This window comes from Elephas maximus, chromosome 21 (genome assembly GCF_024166365.1).
Source record: "Elephas maximus indicus isolate mEleMax1 chromosome 21, mEleMax1 primary haplotype, whole genome shotgun sequence".
In the NCBI taxonomy this organism is placed as follows: Eukaryota; Metazoa; Chordata; class Mammalia; order Proboscidea; family Elephantidae; genus Elephas; species Elephas maximus.
The window spans coordinates 40,213,356-40,232,582 of NC_064839.1; the positions used below are offsets into that span (position 1 = coordinate 40,213,356).

Sequence of the window (19,227 nt, forward strand, 5' to 3'; positions counted from 1 at the left end):
CGTCCCCGCGTGAGCAGAATCGACGGGCGGAAGCGACTCGCTCGTCTGGTGCAGCCATGCCGGGGGACCACCGCCGCATCCGCGGGCCCGAGGAGTCGCAGCCACCGCAGCTGTACGCGGCCGACGAGGACGAGGCGCCTGCTGCCCGCGATCCGACGCGTTTGCGGCCCGTGTACGCGCGCGCGGGGCTGCTGAGCCAGGCTAAGGGCTCGGCCTACCTGGAGGCGGGCGGCACCAAGGTGCTGTGCTCCGTGTCGGGCCCCCGTCAGGCCGAGAGTAGCGAGCGCGGCGGCGGTCCAGCCGGGGCGGGCGGCGAAGCCCCGGCCGCACTGCGCGGGCGCCTGCTCTGCGACTTCCGCCGCGCGCCCTTCGCGGGCCGCCGGCGCCGCGCACCTCCCGGGGGCGGCGAGGAGCGCGAACTGGCGCTGGCGCTGCAAGAGGCGCTTGAGCCAGCCGTGCGCCTGGGCCGCTACCCGCGCGCGCAGCTCGAGGTGTCGGCGCTGCTGCTCGAGGACGGTGGCTCGGCGCTGGCTGCCGCGCTCACGGCCGCCGCGCTCGCGCTGGCCGACGCCGGCGTCGAGATGTACGACCTGGTGGTGGGTTGTGCCCTGAGCCGCGCTCCGGGCCCCGCGCCCGCCTGGCTCCTGGACCCCACGCGGCTCGAGGAGGAGCGTGCCGCCGCCGGCCTCACTGTGGCTCTCATGCCGGTGCTCAACCAGGTGGCCGGGCTGCTGGGCAGCGGGGAGGGCTGTCCAACTGAGAGCTGGGCCGAGGCTGTGCGCCTGGGCCTCGAGGGCTGCCAGCGCCTCTACCCCGTGCTGCAGCAGTGCCTGGTGCGGGCCGCCCGCCGGAGGGACGCAGCCACCTTGTCCTGAGCCAGAAGGCTGAGCAAAGACGACTCCGAAGACCGCCGCCATCCCGGAAAGGACCCTTGCCTCCGGTCTCCACATTGCGCCCAGCTGGGAAATGGAGATGATCAGAGAGAAGGGGAGTGGGGCACAGTTTGGCAACAGCCGCCTCCTCGCCACACAGAACTGATGCCCTAGACAGCTGTTTCAAAAAACCTGTCCAGAAGAGAAACTTTTCTGCTTGAGCTGGCTCCCAGGTCCAGCCCAGTTGAAGAAACCTGTGAATTCAGCCTGACTCCAAATTGGAAAGGACTTGAGCTGGATTGATCTGTAAAACGAGACCTAGAGCTGTTATCTTGTAAGGATGGACTCTCTATAATTGGGCTGCTTTTGAAAGGATGGACATATGAACTAAAAACAAAAACTTTTTATATCTGAGCAACGTTTTCTGTTGTGGCTCTTCTTGGTATAGGATTTAAAAGAGCAAGGATCTTCTGAGGTGGGTAGTGTCTTGGACCCCTGGTGCCAAGGGCTCTGGGGATCACTGCCTTAGATGTGTCCTTTGTTAGACCAACATGAGAAGAGACAGGGTGAAATATGTGAAGGAGTTGATGTGAAAAAATCTGCTTTTGAGGAGGGGAAGCTGTCTCCCCACCCTCAAGTACCAGAGTCAGGGCAGCTGCTGAGATGAAACAGGAGTCAGGGGAGCTGTGTGGTCCCAGAAGCATTCTAGGTGCACCCCCTATTCCCTGATTGATTTTTGTGAACTGGGCATAGCGACAGCTCAGGGTGAGGTAGCTGGAAAGGGTGGAGGCCAGAGCCCTCCTTCCACAGCCTCTCCTGCTAATGGGCCCCGAGCTAGCTTCATGATCTGCTGCCTGTTGTCTAGGCTTGGGAGAGAGCAGGTGAACTGCCAGGAATAAGCCTCTGGATCCTGGGAAACAGGACAGTGCTTGGTTGTTCCGCTGGCTGACTGTGAAGGTACGGTCTTCTGCCCTGTGTGGCACCTGAGCCCTGTGGGTTCATGCTCAGTTCTGGATTGGAGGAAGCCTGGTGAGACAGCCCTTCAGAACCACAGCAGCCTGGTCCTCTTTCTGCACCTGGCTTGCTGTGAGCCTCCAAACTTGTGTCTCAAGGGCCTGCTCTGCTTATCTAGGAAGGGCTGGCCCTGGGGGAGCCCAAGACCCAGAATGAGGCACTGGGACCACATCAGGAACTCCTGACCAGAAAAAATATTTTATTTTTCCCCTTCTGACATAATACATTTTTCCAGAGCAGATCTGAAATACATAGTATCACACCAGCGAGAAACAGGACATAAAAATACACTTGATTCTGAAGGATGGCTATGTAGAGGGGATGGGGAGTCTGGAACCAAAGGGGTTATGTGAGGAACTCCCCAGGATATACAGTTGCTTCAGACTGGGAGGGGGCCTGTAGGAACACAGTTCTGTTTCCTGTGCTCCACTGTGGCTGGAGAAGGTGGCCTGGGCCGGCTGCTGGGCAGCAGGAGGGGAAAAGAGCAGCTGAAGCCGTATCTGTATTCAGAGGGGGCTGATGATGCTCCCTGGGCTCTCAGGGGACCCTGTCCCTCTGTCCCTTTCGAGTTGGCCTTGGCTTCTTGAGGATGGGGACTGGTGCTGGGAGTCCAGGCCACCTCCCCCTCCAGCCCTGCTAGTCCCAGGACTACCTGGACACAGGACATCCACCATTATTGGGACGCTGGTTTGGGCAAGCTGTGCCTCCACTTCTGTTGCCCTAGCTCCAGAACAGGTGCCACCGGAAGGCCTTCACAAAACACACAGGCAGGGAAGGGAACCATCCTGGAAACGCCTGGAGCTGACAAGCCTGGAAGGGTTCTAACCTTTTACTGGCTGCTCTCCTGGTCCAATATGTGATTTTCCACCTGTAGGGAAAACAAGCAGAGCTCTGGCTTAGAGGCCCAATGACATGGTATGGCTGGGAAAGGGACGTCATCTGCTGACACCTAGCTCCCTCCCCAACGCTGTTTCCAGGAGCCTTGGACAACCCAGTGCTACTGTAGACTCCTGAGACCAAGGAACCTGGCATCACCAGGCAAAGGCAACCATTCTCTCTGAAAATGTGACACAGGCCCTGGGCAGGAGTGAGGGCCCTCAGCCCAGCAGACCATGGGGCAGAGCTGGGCGGTGGGGTGCAAGAGAAGCTTGGAAGTTCCAACCCCCCAGCAGACCCAACCTTGCTGGGGGGCCCATACACCAGTTGAGGTTTGGTCTTTGCAGGGACCACCAGATAGGGGAGGAGAGTGGGTAGAGTAGGGGCTATTTTGTCCTTTAATACTACACATTAAAGGCCTGGCCGTACTGTCCCTCCAGGGAGGTCAGCATGACACAGCATCCCTGGGGAGCATGGTACAATGCAGACAGCCCACAGACCTGGGATGGGAGGAGTGCAGAAACCTGGGCTTTAACAAGCTCACCAGGTGGTTCTCAGGTAAGGAGTCTGCAGCCATGAGGCACACCTGTGACGTTCCAGCTACAACGATCAGTATATCCATCCATTGCTAACTCCCTGGGATTGCTCCACCCGAGCCTCCCCTGCCCACCACCGTAGGCTCCTGCACAAACCCCAGCCCCGCCCTTGCTCACAGGGAAGCCACAAGGACCCAAACACAAGCAGGGAGAGGAGGGGTGGAGGTCGGGCCACTCACTGGCTCCTCTGTGTCTGTGCTCTCCTCAGAGCTGTCCGCCTCCGGAGCAGCCCTCTGGGCCTTGGGCTCCTGCGGGGGTTCGGTGGTTCCACGTGAGAACTTCTCACTCCCAGCACCCCTGTTCTCTTCATGATCCTTTGTCCCTGTGCAGGGAAAGTCACTTGTCCGTGGCTGGATTTGGAGGTCCCAGCTGACCTAGGACAGGCACTCGATGCCCAGGCTGACCTGGGACATGAGAGGGCAAGAGGGGGATGGGCTGGGACATGCCCTGGCTCTGGATAGCTGCTGAGTGCTGGGGTGATCGGACAACCCGAAACCACAAGCCATGGGAATAGCCAGAGGGGGTGTGGTAGGGTACACTCCTGGTGGAGGGGAAGAGGAGCCCCTAAAGACAGAGAAAGCCCAAGTTAGGACCCTGGGGCCCCTGGTATCTTTAGAAGTGGGACAAGCTGGAGCCATGCTAAGAGCATAACCTAGACCACACTGGGCCACCTAACCTGCAGGCTGGTCCCTCTGCTGGTCCATGTGCTCCAGGCTCTCCAGTAGGCTGTCTACCTGGGCTTTGATTTGGCTCAGCTCCCCTCTGATGGCGTGCAGCTCCTCAATCCGGACTGTTGGGAGAGGGGCCAGAGTTGGTGCCCACACTGGGCCTGGGGGGCAGAGGCAACACTGCTTGGGCTTCTGGGTCTCCCCCACTGTGATAAGGATCACCCTGCTGCTCCCAGCATGGCAACCAAGGGTCATGCCCCCTCACTCACGCTTTATCTGCCTTGGGGCCAGGTGACTATTCCTGGGGACCTTGTGAGGGCTGAAGCTGCTCTTGACCCCCATGCCCACGTGAGTCTTCCGGATCTTGACAGGCACGCGGTTGATGAGTGGGGGGATTCTCTGGTATTCATACACCCTACAGGGTGAGGTAAAGTGAGCATCAGGCCCATGAACTCCACCTCTCTGCCCAGAGGACCAAAGGGGCAGGGTCACCCACCTGTAGGGGACATCTTTCCTGTACAGCTTGTAGTCCAGGTCATAGTTACTGCTGAGGAAGAGAAGACAAGTGGGGAAAGTGTCACTGTCCAGGGCCCGAGTCCCTGCCCTGGGCCTAGGTTAACTTGGGGAAACTGAGGTATCCAGATCTGTTTAGAATCCAAAATTATCCACCAGAAGAGCCCCTAGGACTTGCCCAAGGTCACTTTGGGAGACCAAAGTAAGATTAAAAAAAAAAAAAAAAAAAACTTTGGGAGACCAAAGTAAGATGGCTGATCAAAAAAAAACCCACTGCCATGGAGATTCCGACTCATAGCAACAGAGTAGAACTGCCCCATAGGGTTTCCAAGACTGTAATCTTTATGGAAGCAGATTGCTGCATCTTTCTCCCATGGAGTGGCTGGTGGGTTTGAACCACTGGCCTTTTCATTAGCAGCTGAGCACTTTAACTGCTGAACCACCAGGGCTCCAAAGGCTAATGAAGTCCCTGCAAATTATCTTCTCCTCACCCAGACTCTGATAAGAGGAAACTTTCATCTGACCCCAAGCAGCAGGAGGGGCAGTAGCCTGTAGGCTTCTGGCCATCAGGACCAGGCCCAGGCACCAACCCTCAGCAGCCAACCCAGCCTGAGCCAGACCCTCAAAATTCTCCTTTGCCTGCCTCTGGCGCTGCTGACCTTCAGGATCTTAGTCTGGCAAAAGATGAAGGGGAGAGTTAAATCATCCCAAAGCCCTGGCGGGGGTGTGAGAGCCTCCAATCCTCCTGTGGGAACTGCCAGGATGTGGGCCCCAGCACCTGAGGGGCCGGGCAGGGTTAGGTCTGTGACCAGGCCACCTCCCCCCTACTCCAGACCATCTTCCCCTGCTCCAGGCCATCTTCTCCCCTGCTCCCGGCCCTGGAGAAAGGATGAGGCTGAAAGGCCTTAGGGTCACACTGCTGCAAGCTCACCCCATCTCACCCACCCATGCACTCCAGGGAACTGGTGCTGGGAAGGGGTGGGTGCTCTGGGTGCAGAAGGATAACTGCGTCCTGGCTTGGGCAGGAAGGCTTTGTGGGGACACAGCTGCAGGAGCTTCAGGTCCCGCCTGGGCCTGGAGAGGGCGGGTGAGTTGGGGGGAGAGGGTACATGCAGAGGAAGCACAGATTCTGTAACAACTTTCCGTGCTGTCGGTCTGTGCCCCCAGCTCAGGCCCAGCCCCGACTCTCAAATCAGGGCCGAGGCCTATGGGGGCCCTAGCCTCTTCCCCCGCATCCTGCAGGGTCCCCAGGGCCTTGGGTGAGATTTCCGGCCCCAGACCCGCCCCCTGGTTTCAGGTAGTCTGAGTGGGCGGCCGGGAACCACATACTGAAGGAGTTAGGAAGGGATGCTGAGTGTGGTCGTCAGAGGCCCATCCGCAGAAAAAAGAAAGTGAGCCAAAGAAGTGGGATGTGTGTGTCTCTGTGTGTGTGGCCTCGCACCCACCCCCGGGGCGCGGTGCTGGCAAACAGGCCAGATGGCCAGAGCCAGGAGAGCTGGGGGCCAAGACAACCCCCCAGATGTAAAGTCTCAGCTCAGCACGTTCGCTCAAATAACATTCTCACACTCCCCTCTCCCCGGGCACCCGCGGCTAGGCTGGGTTGGGAATCAGGAAAAGCGCCTGCCAGCAGCACAACAGCCTGGATGACACCGGTAAGGTAAAAACTGCCACAGCATTGGTGGTTCAGTGGTAGAATTCTCGCCTGCCACGCGGGAGGCCCGGGTTCGATTCCCGGCCAATGCAACGGAGCTCTTTTCCTTCCTTTCCTCACTCCTTCCTAAAATGACTACTTTAAATGATCTTTGTTGTTTCTTGCTCCTTTTTGGTTCTTGTTTGTTTTTTTTTAAGTAGCCAGAGATGAGCGGTATAAAGAAATGGGATGTCCCTGAGACTTCTCCCTCCTCCCGCGAGTGTAGGGAGCAGACAGACGGGAGACTGGCGCAGCTGGGCTCAGGGCGCATGCGCCGTCCCAGCCGCTCCAACAGTAGGCAAAGCATGTGCCCTGGGCAGGTGGCGCTTCTCTTCTATCCGAAGAGAGAGGTCTACCTGGTCGCACTGAGTCACTGCAGCCCTCCCCTGGCCTGGGCTAATGGTTACAGTCTGCAAGTCTGAAACTTCCCACAAAAAGAAACAAAACGCACCAATGGGATGGTGGTGTGTCCCCAAGGCCAGGCTATGGGGTGGGGAGAGGGGGCCTGGGGCAGTCCTTCCACCACAAACCTTTTCCTCCGTGTTGACAAATTCCATTTTGAGCACCAAATCACATGGCCTGGCTTGACCGGCTTTCATGGAGGGCCACCCAGAAGCTTAGTCCCCACCAGAGCCGCACCACAGCCTCCCCTCTGCTGGCACCATTCCAAGGGGCTCCCGCCAGAACCACAAAGGGAGTGCTTTATTCTCTCCCTCAGAGTTCCCTGGGGTCAGGTGGGTCTTGAGGAGGCTGCCTTTGCCCCAGCCCCTGGCTGTCCCTCTGCATGGAGTCTGAGCGCATGGGGGACAAGTATCATAGCTCCCCATTGCTCTCAGTTCCACCCCACTTGGGACCCCATGCCAAAGTGAGCTAGGAGGCTGACAGGGCTGGGCCCAAGCCTGCAAGCCAAGGGGTGGGGTAGAAAATATGAAATCTGAAGGTGACGGGAACTAAAGAACGGAGGACAGGGTTCACTCAGCCCTAAAAGTGACCATTTTAACAAACATGTGACATAACTATGAGAGAGAACCAATAGCATCCACCAGACAGAAAATTACAAAACCGTATAAACAGACGCCCCCAGGCAGGAGTCTGAAACCTGAGATAGGAAACCAGCACACAGCCACCTGCAGCTCTACATCACTAAAGAAATGCACGTTTAAAGAATTATGAGTTGCCCCCAGGTCCACATGTACCAATCAGTCCCAAACAAACAGTGAAAAGGCCTCCCACACAGGCGCAATTACCGGTGACACAGCCTGAGGCACCTTTGACCTCAGCTCTCCCTCGGGTAACCTGGAGCTACAGAGATATTGCAAAGCACCCCATGCCCAGCCCTGCCAGCCAACTTCCGGGGAGAAGAGCCAAGGCAAAAACCCAGAAGAAACTCGGTACCATGATGTTTACAGCAGTGCTGTTCCCAACAGCAACCACCTCCCCGGCTCCCCCCACAGCAAAACAAAAACCATCCAAATGCCCACAGTAAGGCCAGGAACCAACTGAGGGGACAAAGAGGTCAACGTGATCCACGGACACCCTCATCACATCCATGAAACTGGTATTTCTGAAAATGTTTACAGATTTCTTTGAAATTTCTTTATGCTTCCCAAGTTAGGGGCAAGATCTCATCCAGAAAGGTTCCCATTTGCTACTTTCCAAGTGTCTGTACTGAAAAAGGCCCCAAGTACCCCACAGGAGAGGCTGCCCCCAGAGGACCCACACCCCTGGCTCCGGGCACTAGGAAGGGCACCTACCTCTGACAGCAGGGTGGTGCCCGGGCTATGTCAGTAGCAGGGGCCTTGGAAGAGCAGGGCCAACTCCCTTGGCCAGGGGAGAAGGGCCTTCTCAGATGCCACAGAGATCGGACCAGGCAGCCTGAGGCTAGCCTGGGTGTGCAGTGAAGCCCAGAGCCCCAAACAAGCCAGTCCCCTGATGGCACCTCGGTCAGCCTGGGTCCCCATCTCCCCTAGACAGACTCACCAGAAGATGGCTGTACCAGGCTGTCTCTTCTGGCCTGCCCGGGCCTGGCCAGTCTTGAGCTCTCGGGGCATGTCTAAATCTAAAGAGACAGCAAAAGAGCAGGACAGAATGTGAGATTCTCAGGTCCCCGGGAGACACCTGACCTGGTCAGGCTAATTCTCCGTGTCCTGCTGCTGCCTTCCTGCCCGGGGACAGAGCCGGACAAAGCCTCTGCCCGCCCACCTGTCCACTGCCAGGCCTATGCCCCACACCTGCCTCTGGGCTAAGCCACTGCCTGGCTGCATCTGAAAGAGCCAGGAAGGCCCAGAGGGACAGGCAAAGAGAGCCCGTTTTACAAAATCATTTTGCAGTTCATAAAATGGTTGCCCTCAGACGGACAGCCTGCCAGACAGAGACGACACAATTTACAGAGCACACAAAGGAAAAACACCACAAGGCAAGGAGCTTACAGCAAGAAGTGGTAGCTGCACCTGGCACCGTGTGGGTGAACAGGCTCAAAACACTCATAGACAGAGGAGGCAGCCCTGACCCTTGGCACATGAGAGAAGCCAGTCAAGTTTTATCAATTCCAATTAAAGTGAATTTTATAGCTTTAAAATTCAAATGAAGAGCCCCTTAACCACATTAAAAAAAAAAAAAGTTTGTGGTTGCCCATTAAGCATGCTAGCTAAGTGTTAGCAAGAGACATGTTTGAGAAAAAAATACAGAAGAGTCCTAAGTTCTGCAGACCTGTTCCCAGTGGACAGCCTGCCCCAAGAAAGCAGAGAACAAGGCTCCAAGAGGGCATTCGACAAATGCCTGTACACTGAGGGAAACACCAGCACATCCTCCAAGTTAGTCTGGATTTCTACGTCTGTTCCTTTGACATATTTCACATCACTTGGGCATAATTCGTAATTCACATCTGCAATTTCCAGAGGGGACAGAAAACCACACCCATGTGCACCACACGGCACCAGCACATAAAAAAATAAATTTTTTTTTTTTTTTTACATAGGCACATAGAAATGATTTCTGTGCCCAAGGTAGAAAGAACAGCACTACAAGAAGCTTGCCATTCCCTTTGGGTGATCCATCATTCATCACGAATCTGGAAAACTACAAATACTGAGAAGTGACTGCTCAGAAAGGCGAGAATGCAGGCAACTAGCATCATCCTCATGAGGCCTTGATCACAGGGCCAGTCTTTGGTTAGAACTGCCCCATAGGGTTTCCAAGGAGCAGCTGGTGGATTCAAACTGCTGACCTTTTGGTTAGCAGCTGTAGCTCTTACCCACTGCACCAACAGGGCTCCTTTGGGTTGAGTAGGAAAGATAATTCAGAGGCCACCACCTGCCTGCCTAATCAGCAACCTGGAAGCAGGACCAGTCATCAAGAAAGGGGCTGGTGGAGTATCTAGGAAATTTGGTACTAACCCATCACTACCAATAGCAAACCACATCCCTGTGTGTGGCATCTTCCTGGGCACCTGCCACCTGCAGCCCAGATCAGACAAGCGTGGGGTCATGACAGGGCCCCAGACCCATTCAGGGCCCAGGTGCCAGGAAGTGGGACAGAGGTCTTTGCTCCGTATTCATCTCTCACAAAGACCCCCAGACAGATTTCTTAAGAGACACTCCTTCTTGGGTTCCCAAGCCTGTGAGTGCTTGACTCCATGAGATGTGGCTAGGACCATTAATGGATAGAAGTCATGACAGCAGATGAGTCAAGAGCAGGGGTGGTAGACAAGCAGGTAGGAAAAAAGCAGAAGAATGAAACAGAGAGGCCAGGAAAATGGCCTTGAACAAGGAGAAGCAGAGGTGGGTGGACAGGTTGAACAACTGATCCCAGAGTCCACCAAATTGACTCCCAGACATGTCCACCCTGAATTCATCAGAGAGATGCAAAGTGTTCCACTTATTTTCCTTGTGTTCCCAGGAAGAAAGGAAAGGGTCATTGTATTATCCTCAACATAAAGATGGCAACCAGAAGCTAACAACCGGATACTATTTGTGCTACAAATCCATCATCTCATTGAATCCTCACAACCACCTCCCAAGGTAGATGTGTTATGACCCCTATCTTACAGGAAGGTCCAGAAGCCCGTGAAGAGCAAGATGAAGGGAGGTGTGGGATCTCAATCCCCTGTTTTCCAACTCTTCCATGTTTCCAAGAAGTCAGATACTCAGAGATGCCCAGTGGGCTCAGTTACAAGCAGAGCCTGGTTTTGTCTGCACTGGCTGCTCTGGTACCGTTTCTCCCTGCCCAGAATCCAACGGCTGGTGAGTACCTGGTCAGAGGAGGGCTGACAAGGCCAGCATGTGAGCCTGAGCCCCAGGTGTACCAGAGGGCTCCTCAGAGTGGACGGAGGTCATTCTTTTTGGCCATCTGACATTTGAGCCCCCTTCCTGTGGTAGAGGTATCTCCCAGGTTCAAGGCAGAGCCTGCCTCCCATGAAAGAAGCCGAAAATGCCCCTCTGTGCTGCCCTTTCCCAGCTACCCTTGCAGCTGGGGACTGAGCACATGACAGTTCCTCCAAGCAGGCCCACAGGTCCCAACTTTGAATGTGAAGAAGCAGGCTGCACAAAATCTATTTTAGCAACTGATGGTGGTGGTGGCAGCAGACACACCCAGCTTTCGAAGGTAGTCACACCTCCATCCAAGCCAATTGTAGTGTCTGTCACAGAGGCGGTAGGAGTCATCACTAGGCCAGCTCTACCACATGATCTGATTCAAATCCGAGGTCTCTGACCCTTCCAGAGCTCCTGGGAGCTAACCAGTATCTTCGACAAATTTCTTCTGCTTAGAGTTGCCAGAATCCATTTCTGTTGCTTCAAACTGAGAACCCTAATACAAAAATAGCCACCAGGAGTGGATGGAGAAAGAAGGCCTGCAGGAAATGGGACAATTGAAGGCTGGTAAATGCCAGAGGACAGTGAAAATCCAGCTAGTATTAAGGGACAGGACACCAGCAGCCCCTGGCATGTCATGGTGAGACAGTTAATCCTGTGGACCCTGGAACAAAGTGCCCATCAAAGGTGAGGCTTTCAGTGACCTAGGGACCCCTGCCATAGGAGAGTGTAATGATCATGATGAAGTCAAGAGCTCTTGGGCAGGGTGGTTGTGCTAATGGCACTGAACAGTTTAAAGGAAAAGAAAGACAAACTCAAAGTCCAAATTCTTGACTCAAGGCATGGTTAGAAAACTGGGGGAATTTTTTTTTTTAATGCCTTGAAGTCAAAGTTTACAAATCAAGTCAGTCTCTCATACAAAAACTTACACCCACCTTGCTATATACTCCTAACTGCTCTCCCTCTAATGAGACAGCACACTCCTCCTCTCCACCCTGTATTCCCTGTGTCCATTCAACCAGCTCCTGTCTACCTCTGCCTTCTCATCTCGCCTCCAGACAGGGGCTGCCTACATAGTCTCGTGTCTACATTAGCCAAGAGGCTCACTCCTCACCAGTATCATTTTCTGTCTTATAGTCCAGTCCAATCCCTGTTTGAAGAGTTGGCTTCGGGAATGGTTCTAGTCTTAGACTAACAGAGGGTCTGGGGACCATGACCTCCGGGGTCCCTCTAGTCTCAGTCAGACCATTGAAAACTGGGGAATTTTTATCTTGCAGCTACAGGGCTGAGTTAAAAAAAAAAAAAAAAAAAACCATAAAGTTTGATCCAATGGTTATAAAGCAACACTGTCAAGTGGAATAACACCCTTGATAAGTCTCTAGTTGGGAAAGAGTGAAGAATGGAGACCAGAGACAATTAGAAGGGGGACTCTATGGGAAGATTTGGAAGACTTAGGTACCCCTGCCCCCACACGGCCTCTTTTGCCAGGCAACTCCTCTTCCTCATTCAGAAGAGTCTGGTGGCAGAAACCAGCTAGCTATTTGCCGAGCTCATTTTCCTCTTCTCCAGGGCATACATCTAGATGGTATTTCCTAGCCTCCCTTGCAGTTAGGTGTGGCCATGGCTATGGGTGAGAGGCATGCCCACCAATTTCAAGCCTGGCCCACAGCATCATCTTAAGTGACCCTCCACCTCCTGCTTCCTGAGTTGCCACCTGAATGCTGATACCCTAGGTGACCTGGGTAGCTGTGTGCTGCAGATGGCAATGTCGGTCAGCCTGGGTCCTCCTCTCCCCCACTGCACTTGAGTGAGGAATAGCCTTCTACCATGAACAACCGTGGGGATTTCCATTACTCAGTGGCTAGCATTTCCTTAAATAACACACCCTGTAATGACCCTGCCCTGAAGGAGTCCCTTGCAAAGGGAAGCCAAGTCGTGTCCATGCTGTACCCCACCACCCCTCATTTTTCTCCAGACTTAATTATAAGTCCAACCCCTGTAGGCTCCAGGGGGCCAAAGACAACTGGATTCTGGGAGAAGAAAACTGAGTCACCAAAAGAACCTAGAGATTTTGCTAATTTATAGTGGCAAAAATCTGGCAAAGAGGCCTGGGAATGGATTCTGAGAGTGCAGGACTGAGGAGGGGAGAAAATAATGATAGAGTGGGTTGAATATATGGATACTTAGGATTCTATGGAGCAAGCACTCAACTGTTAGTTGCCAGGGCAGTGGTGAGGTTGCCACAAAGGTGGTTCCTGAGTCACAGTTCTTGGGCCTGGAGTAGTAGCATGGGAGTCAACCCAGACTGGCTGTGCAGAAGAATTTGAGGCACCATTTCTGGCCGCAAAGGCCCCAAGCCTGGTTATCTGGCTCTCCCCAAGATCTTGTGACTGACCATTGTTCTTTTGATAGATTCCTTTTCTTCATGATCAGCCAGAGCTGTTTCTCTGTTTCTATAGGTTACAACTAAGAATTGTGACTGCTGGTCTCCCCCTTCCATGGTCATGGGTCACATTTCCACCTGCAACCAGCAATCCAAGTCACCATAGGTGCTAAACTGCATACAACTGGGCTTGTTGTTCTGGATACTAACAATAGCACCGCCCAGTCTTTCACCTGCTATCCCACCAACGCCAGGCCTGTCTGGACTCAAGATCTCACCACCGTAGGAAAGGAAAGAAGACTGGACCATACGGACCCAGTCCAGATAAGCACAAGGAAAAAAGAAACATGTGGGAGCAGGCATGAGTGAATAAGGGAGGGAGTGTGGACAGAAACACAAAGCCGACAGAGGCCTGGGGAAACACAGTGGCAGAGCAAGATGGAACAGGAAATAAGGGAGGCAAATTTATTCACCAACCACTAAGGCCAAGGATGAAGAAACTGAAGATTTTTACCAGTCGCTGTAGTCTGAAATTGATCAAACCCCATGTAATCAAGATATTTTGATAATTACTGGTGACTGGAATGCAAAAGTTGGAAATAAAGAAGGATCAATAGTTGGGAAATATGGTCTTGGTGATAGAAAGCCAGAGTTTGCATGATAGAATTTTGCAAGATCAATGACTAACTTATTCACTGCAAACACCTTTTTTCAACAACATAAATGGTGATTATCTATACATGTGGACCTCGCCAGATGGAATACACAGGAATCAAATTGACTACATCTGCAGAAAGAGATGATGGAGAAGCTCAATATCATCACTCAGAACAAGGCCAGGGGCTGACTGCAAAACAGACCATCAATTGCTCATATGCCAGTTCAAGTTGAAGCTGAAAACAATTAAAACAAGTCCAAGAGAGCCAAAATATGATCTTGAGCGTATCCCATCTGAATTTAGAGACCATCTCAAGAATAGATTTGATGCATTCAATGCTAATGATTGAAGACCAGAGGAGTAGTGGGATGACAACATCATACATGAAAAAAAGCAAAAGGTCATTAAAAAGAAAGAAAAGATTAAATTGATGTTGGAATAAACTCTGAAACTTGCTCTTGAACATAGAGCAGCGAAAGTGAATGGAAGAAGTGATGAAGTAAAAGAGATGAACAGAAGATTTCAAAGGGCAGCTCGAGAAGAGTAGTTAGGTATTATGATGAAATGTGCAAAGACCCGGAGTTACAGAATCATAAGGGAAGAGCATTCTCAGGATTTCTCAAGCTGAAAGAACTGAAGGAAAAATTCAAGCCTTGAGTTGCAACTCCGAAGGATTCTATGGGCAAAAAGTTGAACGACGCAGGAAGCATCAAAAGAAGATGGAAGGAATACACAGACTCATTGTACCAAAAAGAATTGGTCGATGTTTGACCATTTCAAGAGGTGACATACAATCAAGAACCAATGGTATTGAAGGAAGAAGTCCAAGCTGCACTGAAGGCTTTGGCAAAAAACAAGACTCCAGGAATTAACAGAATATCAAATAAGACAATTCAACAAACGGATGTAGTGCTGAAAGTGCTAACTTATCTCTGCCAAGAAATTTGGAAGACAACACCTGGCCAACCAACTGGAATAGATCCATATTTTTGCCCATTCCAAATAAAGGTGGTTCAACAGAATGCAGATATTATCAAACAACACCATTAATATCACATGCAAGTAAAATTTTTTAAAAAATCCTGCCTTCAATTCCAACTCATAGCGATCCTACAGGACAGAGTAGAACTGCCCCATAGAGTTTCCAAGGAGAGCCTGGCAGATTTGAACTGCCAACCTCTTGGTTAGCAGCCATAGCACTTAACCACTATGCCACCAGGGTTTCTAGTAAAATTTTGCTAAAGATAAATTCAAAAGCCGTTGCAGTGGTGCATTGACAGGGAACTGCCAGAAATTCAAGCTGGATTCAGAAGAAGACGTGAAATGAGGGATATCATTGCTGATGTCAGGTGGATCTTCACTGAAAGCAGAGAATACCAGAAAGATGTTTACCTGTGTTTTATTGACTATGCAAAGGCATTTGACTGTGTGGATCATAACAAATTATGGATAACATTGCGAAGAATGGGAATTCCAGAACACTTAATTGTGCTCATGAGAAACCTGTACATAGACCAAGAGGCAGTCATTTGAAAAGAGCAAGAGGATACTGTGTGGTTTAAAATCAGGAAAGGTGTGTGTCAGGGTTTGTGATGGTTAAGGTTTTGTGTCAACTTGGCTGGGCCATGATTCTCAGTGGTTTGGCAGGTATGGTATAGTCTGGCAATCATATGATGTTGTGATCACTTCATGATGAGATCCGATATAATGTGATCACCTTCACTATGGGATCTGCTGTGAGCAGCCAATCAGTTGAAAGGGAGTTTCCTTGGGCATGTGACCTGCATTGAATATAAGTGGACATTCTGGCTAGGCTTGTGGGCTTTCGCTTACTCTGGATCCTGCAGCTGGTTCCTCTTCATCTGACCTCCAGTTCTTGGGACCTGAGCTAGCAGCTTACCTGCAGTCTTGTCTGGCAATCTTGGGATTTGTGGATCTTCACAGCCTGTGAGCAAGAGCCCTGCTCTTTGATCTGCCAATCTTGGGTTCACCAGGCCTTGTGGCTATGTGAATCAGGAGAAGCACCTATCCTGATCCACACACCTGGGATGTTCCAGCCTCTACAACTGCGTGAGCCATTTCCTTGACATTAATCTCTATGTACATATTTTTACGCTTTACTTGTTTTGCTTCTCTAGAGAACCCAGCCTAAGACAGATATCATGCTTGGTAAAGTAGAAGGTCAGTGAAAAAGAGAAAGATTGTTAATGAGATGGATTGACACAGTGGCTGCAACAATAGGCTCAAGTATAGCAACAATTGTGATGATGGCACAGGACCAGGCAGTGTTTTGTTCTGTTGTATATAGGGCCGCTATGAATCAGAACCAACTTGATGGTACCTAACAACAACAACGAACGTTCTATATATGTAGATTATTCAGGGACTAAAGGAACTATCAAAGAGATTCTGAAATTTCAATGTGTGCAGGCGAGAACTGCTCTTTGCAGATGTCTGTCAGGGCCATGCCAAGCAGCAGGATAAGCCAGAAGCCAGAAATGGTGACCATGGTCTTGGCGCATACAATGGCCCTTCTCTCCTGGTTGTCTCCATGTAGGTCTGGCTCACACCAAGTAAATATAACCCTGAGGTATATCCAGGAGGAACTCTTAATTCTTAGTCAAAACCAGAGGATGGCAATGTCCAATGCATATCTTGTACTTTAGGCAGACAGCTTGAATTGTGTATACTGGTGGTCCCCAGAGAGGGGTGGCCATACCCCAAGTGTACCACAAGGCATTCCTTTAGGATGCACAATGAAAATATTAGGGCTTTTACAGTCATCTTTATTTTTACCTTTTAAAATTTTTATTTGCATCTCTTTCATAAGGCACTCTACATAATATTTTAGTATTGTGGCTCATGTGTATAGTTGATAAATAAAACCAGTTACCATTGAGTCAATTCCGACTACGGTTACCCCATTTGTGTCAGAGTAGAAGTGTTCTCCTGAGGGTTTTCAATGGCTGATTTTCAGAAGTAGATTGCCAGGTCTTTCTTCCAAGGTTCCTCTGAGTGGACTAGAACCACCAGTCTTTCGGTTAGCAGCCAAGCGTGTTAACCATTTGCACTGGCCAGGGACTCCAGTTGATAAATAGGTACATATAAACATGTTGGAGGCTCATGCTTAAATTTTTACAAATAGAGGTTTGCAACCAACACTGTTTGGAGAGCCTACAGGCCACCACACTTGTGACCAAGAGAAAACTCTACCTTCTAGAATCACATTTTCAAATACCAAGCTGAGCCAAAAAATATTCCAAGGGTTCGTCTGCCCAGTTCTGGGGAAACATCTGGGGAAGGCTTCCTTTCTCCTTAGAAGCCCAGACCACTTGTTCTGCATTGTTCTCTCTCTTACCCTGCACATGGTCTGGTTCCCACTCTGAGTCTGGACCACACTGGCCCTGCTTCTCTTTGCCCTGGGAAAGCCACACAAACTGGTAGAAGGGGAGTTCCAAGAAGCAGATCTAAAACCCTGTGCCCCTCATCATTTCTCCTAATAGATGTAGGAAGCACACGGGCTTTTATAGACTTTGGAGGAAAATATACACGTGGCTTAGAAAAGTTTACCACATCAAGGAAAAATAAGTTCCCCAGATAAAACTACACAGAGACAAAAATACTGTAAATCAGTTTTCCTGAAGAACTCACTACAGAGGGCTACCAGGAGGTGAAGAATCTTTCTGCATCACAAATGATGGCTACCAGTTTCCTTTGCCAATGCATTTGACTTCAGAGGCTAGATTTTCTTAGAGGATTTTGGGCATATTGAGATATTAGGGCCAGGAGTACCTGAGAGATGAATGAAAAGCTAAAGGGAGGAAGCAGGGGTGGGGTTAGGGCTGCCAGGAGCCCACTACCTGAGGACAGCACAGCCTGGCCAGAAGCTGTGAAAAAAGAGGGATGTCCTGGGGCAGGGCTTCGAACTGGTTCACTCAGGTTCAAACCCCTGCTGAGAATTTGCATTTCCACCTCAGATATACTGAATCAGAATCTGCATTTTATCAAGATCCCCAGGTGACTCTTAGATACAATAAATTTCCACCGCCACTGAGGTTCTCATAATTGGTCCCTAACCAGTAGTATTAGCATCCTCTGGGAACTTGTTAGAAATGGAAATCCTCAGCAGGGGTTCGGACAGGACCGAACCGGTTCCAAGCCCAGTCCGAGAGAGCTCCCGGCAAGGCACAACGGTTCCCAGGCTCACCTGTCCCAACACTTCGTCCGCCGCCCTGCCTGCAGGTTCTTTCTTCCCTCAGGCAGCCAAAGCTCCTGGGCTACGTGTACTACAGAGGTGACAGGACAGGGAACCCCCTCAGTTTTCCTGGGTGTGGTTTGGGGACAGCCTCAGAGAGCCTTAGAGAAAGTGTCAAGGAAGGGGGCCCCTAAGTCGGTCTCCAGCGCACCCGGTGTCCACCACCTGACAGGCCGGGGAGGTGAGCTGGCCCAGTGACACCTGCCTACGCACACCCCCCACCACACACTCCTTCGCGTCCAGTGGCCCACCGACGCGAGGTGCGGTAAGTTGACTCTGTGCCCCCCACCCTCGTCCTGCCACCCGCGGCCCCACCTCCCCCACCCGAGCGGGCGCGCGGGGCGCACTCACGTCTCCGACACGCCTCTGGGCTGCGGAGCAGCGTCACGGCCGCTGGCTGGGGACCTACTGAGGGCCAACACGGGCCCGGGCCAACCAGGCCCCCGCTGCGACCGCGGAAAGTGCCACCCCCGTGGTGGGCCGGAGGGGGCGCGGCGGGCGCGGCCATGAGGCGCGGGGCTCGGGTTGCAGAGCGCCGACGGGGGGCCGGCGAGGGAGGCCCGCGGAAGGGCTTCGGGCCCGGCGACATAGGCGCAGCGCGGCGGAAGGGGGCGGGGTCGCGTCCCCGGGGAGCCGTGGACCTGGCCGCAGGGGCAGGCTCACCGGGAAGGTGGGGAGGGGGCCTTTCCCGCGGCAAGGGGCGGTACTTGGGGCGGGGCCTATGCTCTCGGGGCGGAGCTCCTCAGGCCTGGGGCGGGGCGTCGGGTGGAGCCGCTGCGGCTCCGGGCCTTGGAGCTGCGCGTGCGCGGGCCTGTCTCCCACCGGGCTTGCGCACCCGGATGTGGTCACTCCGCGGGGGACCCACTCGGGCGCAAGGATAGGGCCCCGGGGGCACCCGGACGCTGCTTCTGCGGAGAGGCGTCTCACGTGTACCGGAGAAGAACTTGGGGCGGGATTGCAGAATCTACCCGGCGGGACAAGGCGGGAGAGCACGGCCCTCCACCACCCACAAGCCGGCTCGGGAGGCCCGAGTTCGGCCCTTGCTGGCGACCTTGGGCAAATCTCAGCAGTGGTCTGGAGCCTCCCTTCCTTTGCGAGGTGGCTGAGATCGTTGGGAAAGGCTGTGTCCCCGCGTGTGCCCGCGCCCTAAGGCATGGCGCGCACGAGCTTCTCCCACCCGCATTAAACAGGCTGAACCGCCCAAAGAAAATGGAAAGATTAAATTATAGCCACACTGACTGGGTTGATTCCCAGCTGTGTGATCTTGGGTAAGTTATTCAACCTCTCTATGCCTCCGTTTCTTCAACTGTAAAATGGGGGCAGTGATAGTACTCCCTCAGTGAGAACGTGTGAGGGTTTAATAGATGTCAGGGGCTGTTACGGTGCCTGACA

General features: G+C 52.6%; 2 protein-coding genes and 1 non-coding gene across 4 annotated transcripts; 2 read left to right on the forward strand and 1 right to left on the reverse strand.

Moving 5' to 3' along the window:
• The first annotated feature begins 27 nt into the window (after positions 1–27).
• Positions 28–2,079, forward strand: EXOSC6 (exosome component 6). Its single transcript, XM_049864603.1, has one exon. It carries the CDS (start codon positions 57–59, stop codon positions 873–875), a length of 819 nt encoding a protein of 272 aa, XP_049720560.1. The 5' UTR covers positions 28–56; the 3' UTR covers positions 876–2,079.
• Positions 2,071–18,504, reverse strand: LOC126064993 (RNA-binding Raly-like protein). Of its 2 annotated transcripts, none has more exons than XM_049864605.1 (7): positions 18,187–18,504; positions 8,210–8,288; positions 4,523–4,570; positions 4,296–4,441; positions 4,035–4,148; positions 3,538–3,680; positions 2,071–2,754 (listed from the first exon to the last, which is right to left on the reverse strand). In XM_049864605.1, the coding sequence occupies exons 1-7, from the start codon at positions 18,422–18,424 to the stop codon at positions 2,716–2,718; spliced, it is 807 nt and encodes a 268-aa protein (XP_049720562.1). In that variant the 5' UTR covers positions 18,425–18,504; the 3' UTR covers positions 2,071–2,715. The 2 variants fall into 2 exon arrangements, with proteins under 2 accessions (XP_049720562.1, XP_049720561.1); XM_049864604.1 differs by having other exon boundaries at positions 4,523–4,573.
• Positions 6,212–6,282, forward strand: TRNAG-GCC (transfer RNA glycine (anticodon GCC)). Its single transcript has one exon. It is a non-coding gene; the product is annotated as a tRNA-Gly (tRNA).
• Positions 18,505–19,227: the final 723 nt, after the last annotated feature.

Excerpts from the sequence above, each read along its gene's own strand:
- LOC126064993 (XM_049864604.1), bottom strand. The coding sequence starts at position 18,424 with ATGTCGCCGGGCCCGAAGCCCTTCCGCGGGCCTCCCTCGCCGGCCCCC. Across the intron at positions 4,442-4,522 it reads AGGAAAGATGTCCCCTACAG|GGTGTATGAATACCAGAGAA; the intron begins GTGGGTGACCCT and ends CTCACCCTGTAG. Across the intron at positions 3,681-4,034 it reads GCAGAGGGACCAGCCTGCAG|GGACAAAGGATCATGAAGAG; the intron begins GTTAGGTGGCCC and ends TTCCCTGCACAG.
- EXOSC6 (XM_049864603.1), top strand. The coding sequence starts at position 57 with ATGCCGGGGGACCACCGCCGCATCCGCGGGCCCGAGGAGTCGCAGCCA.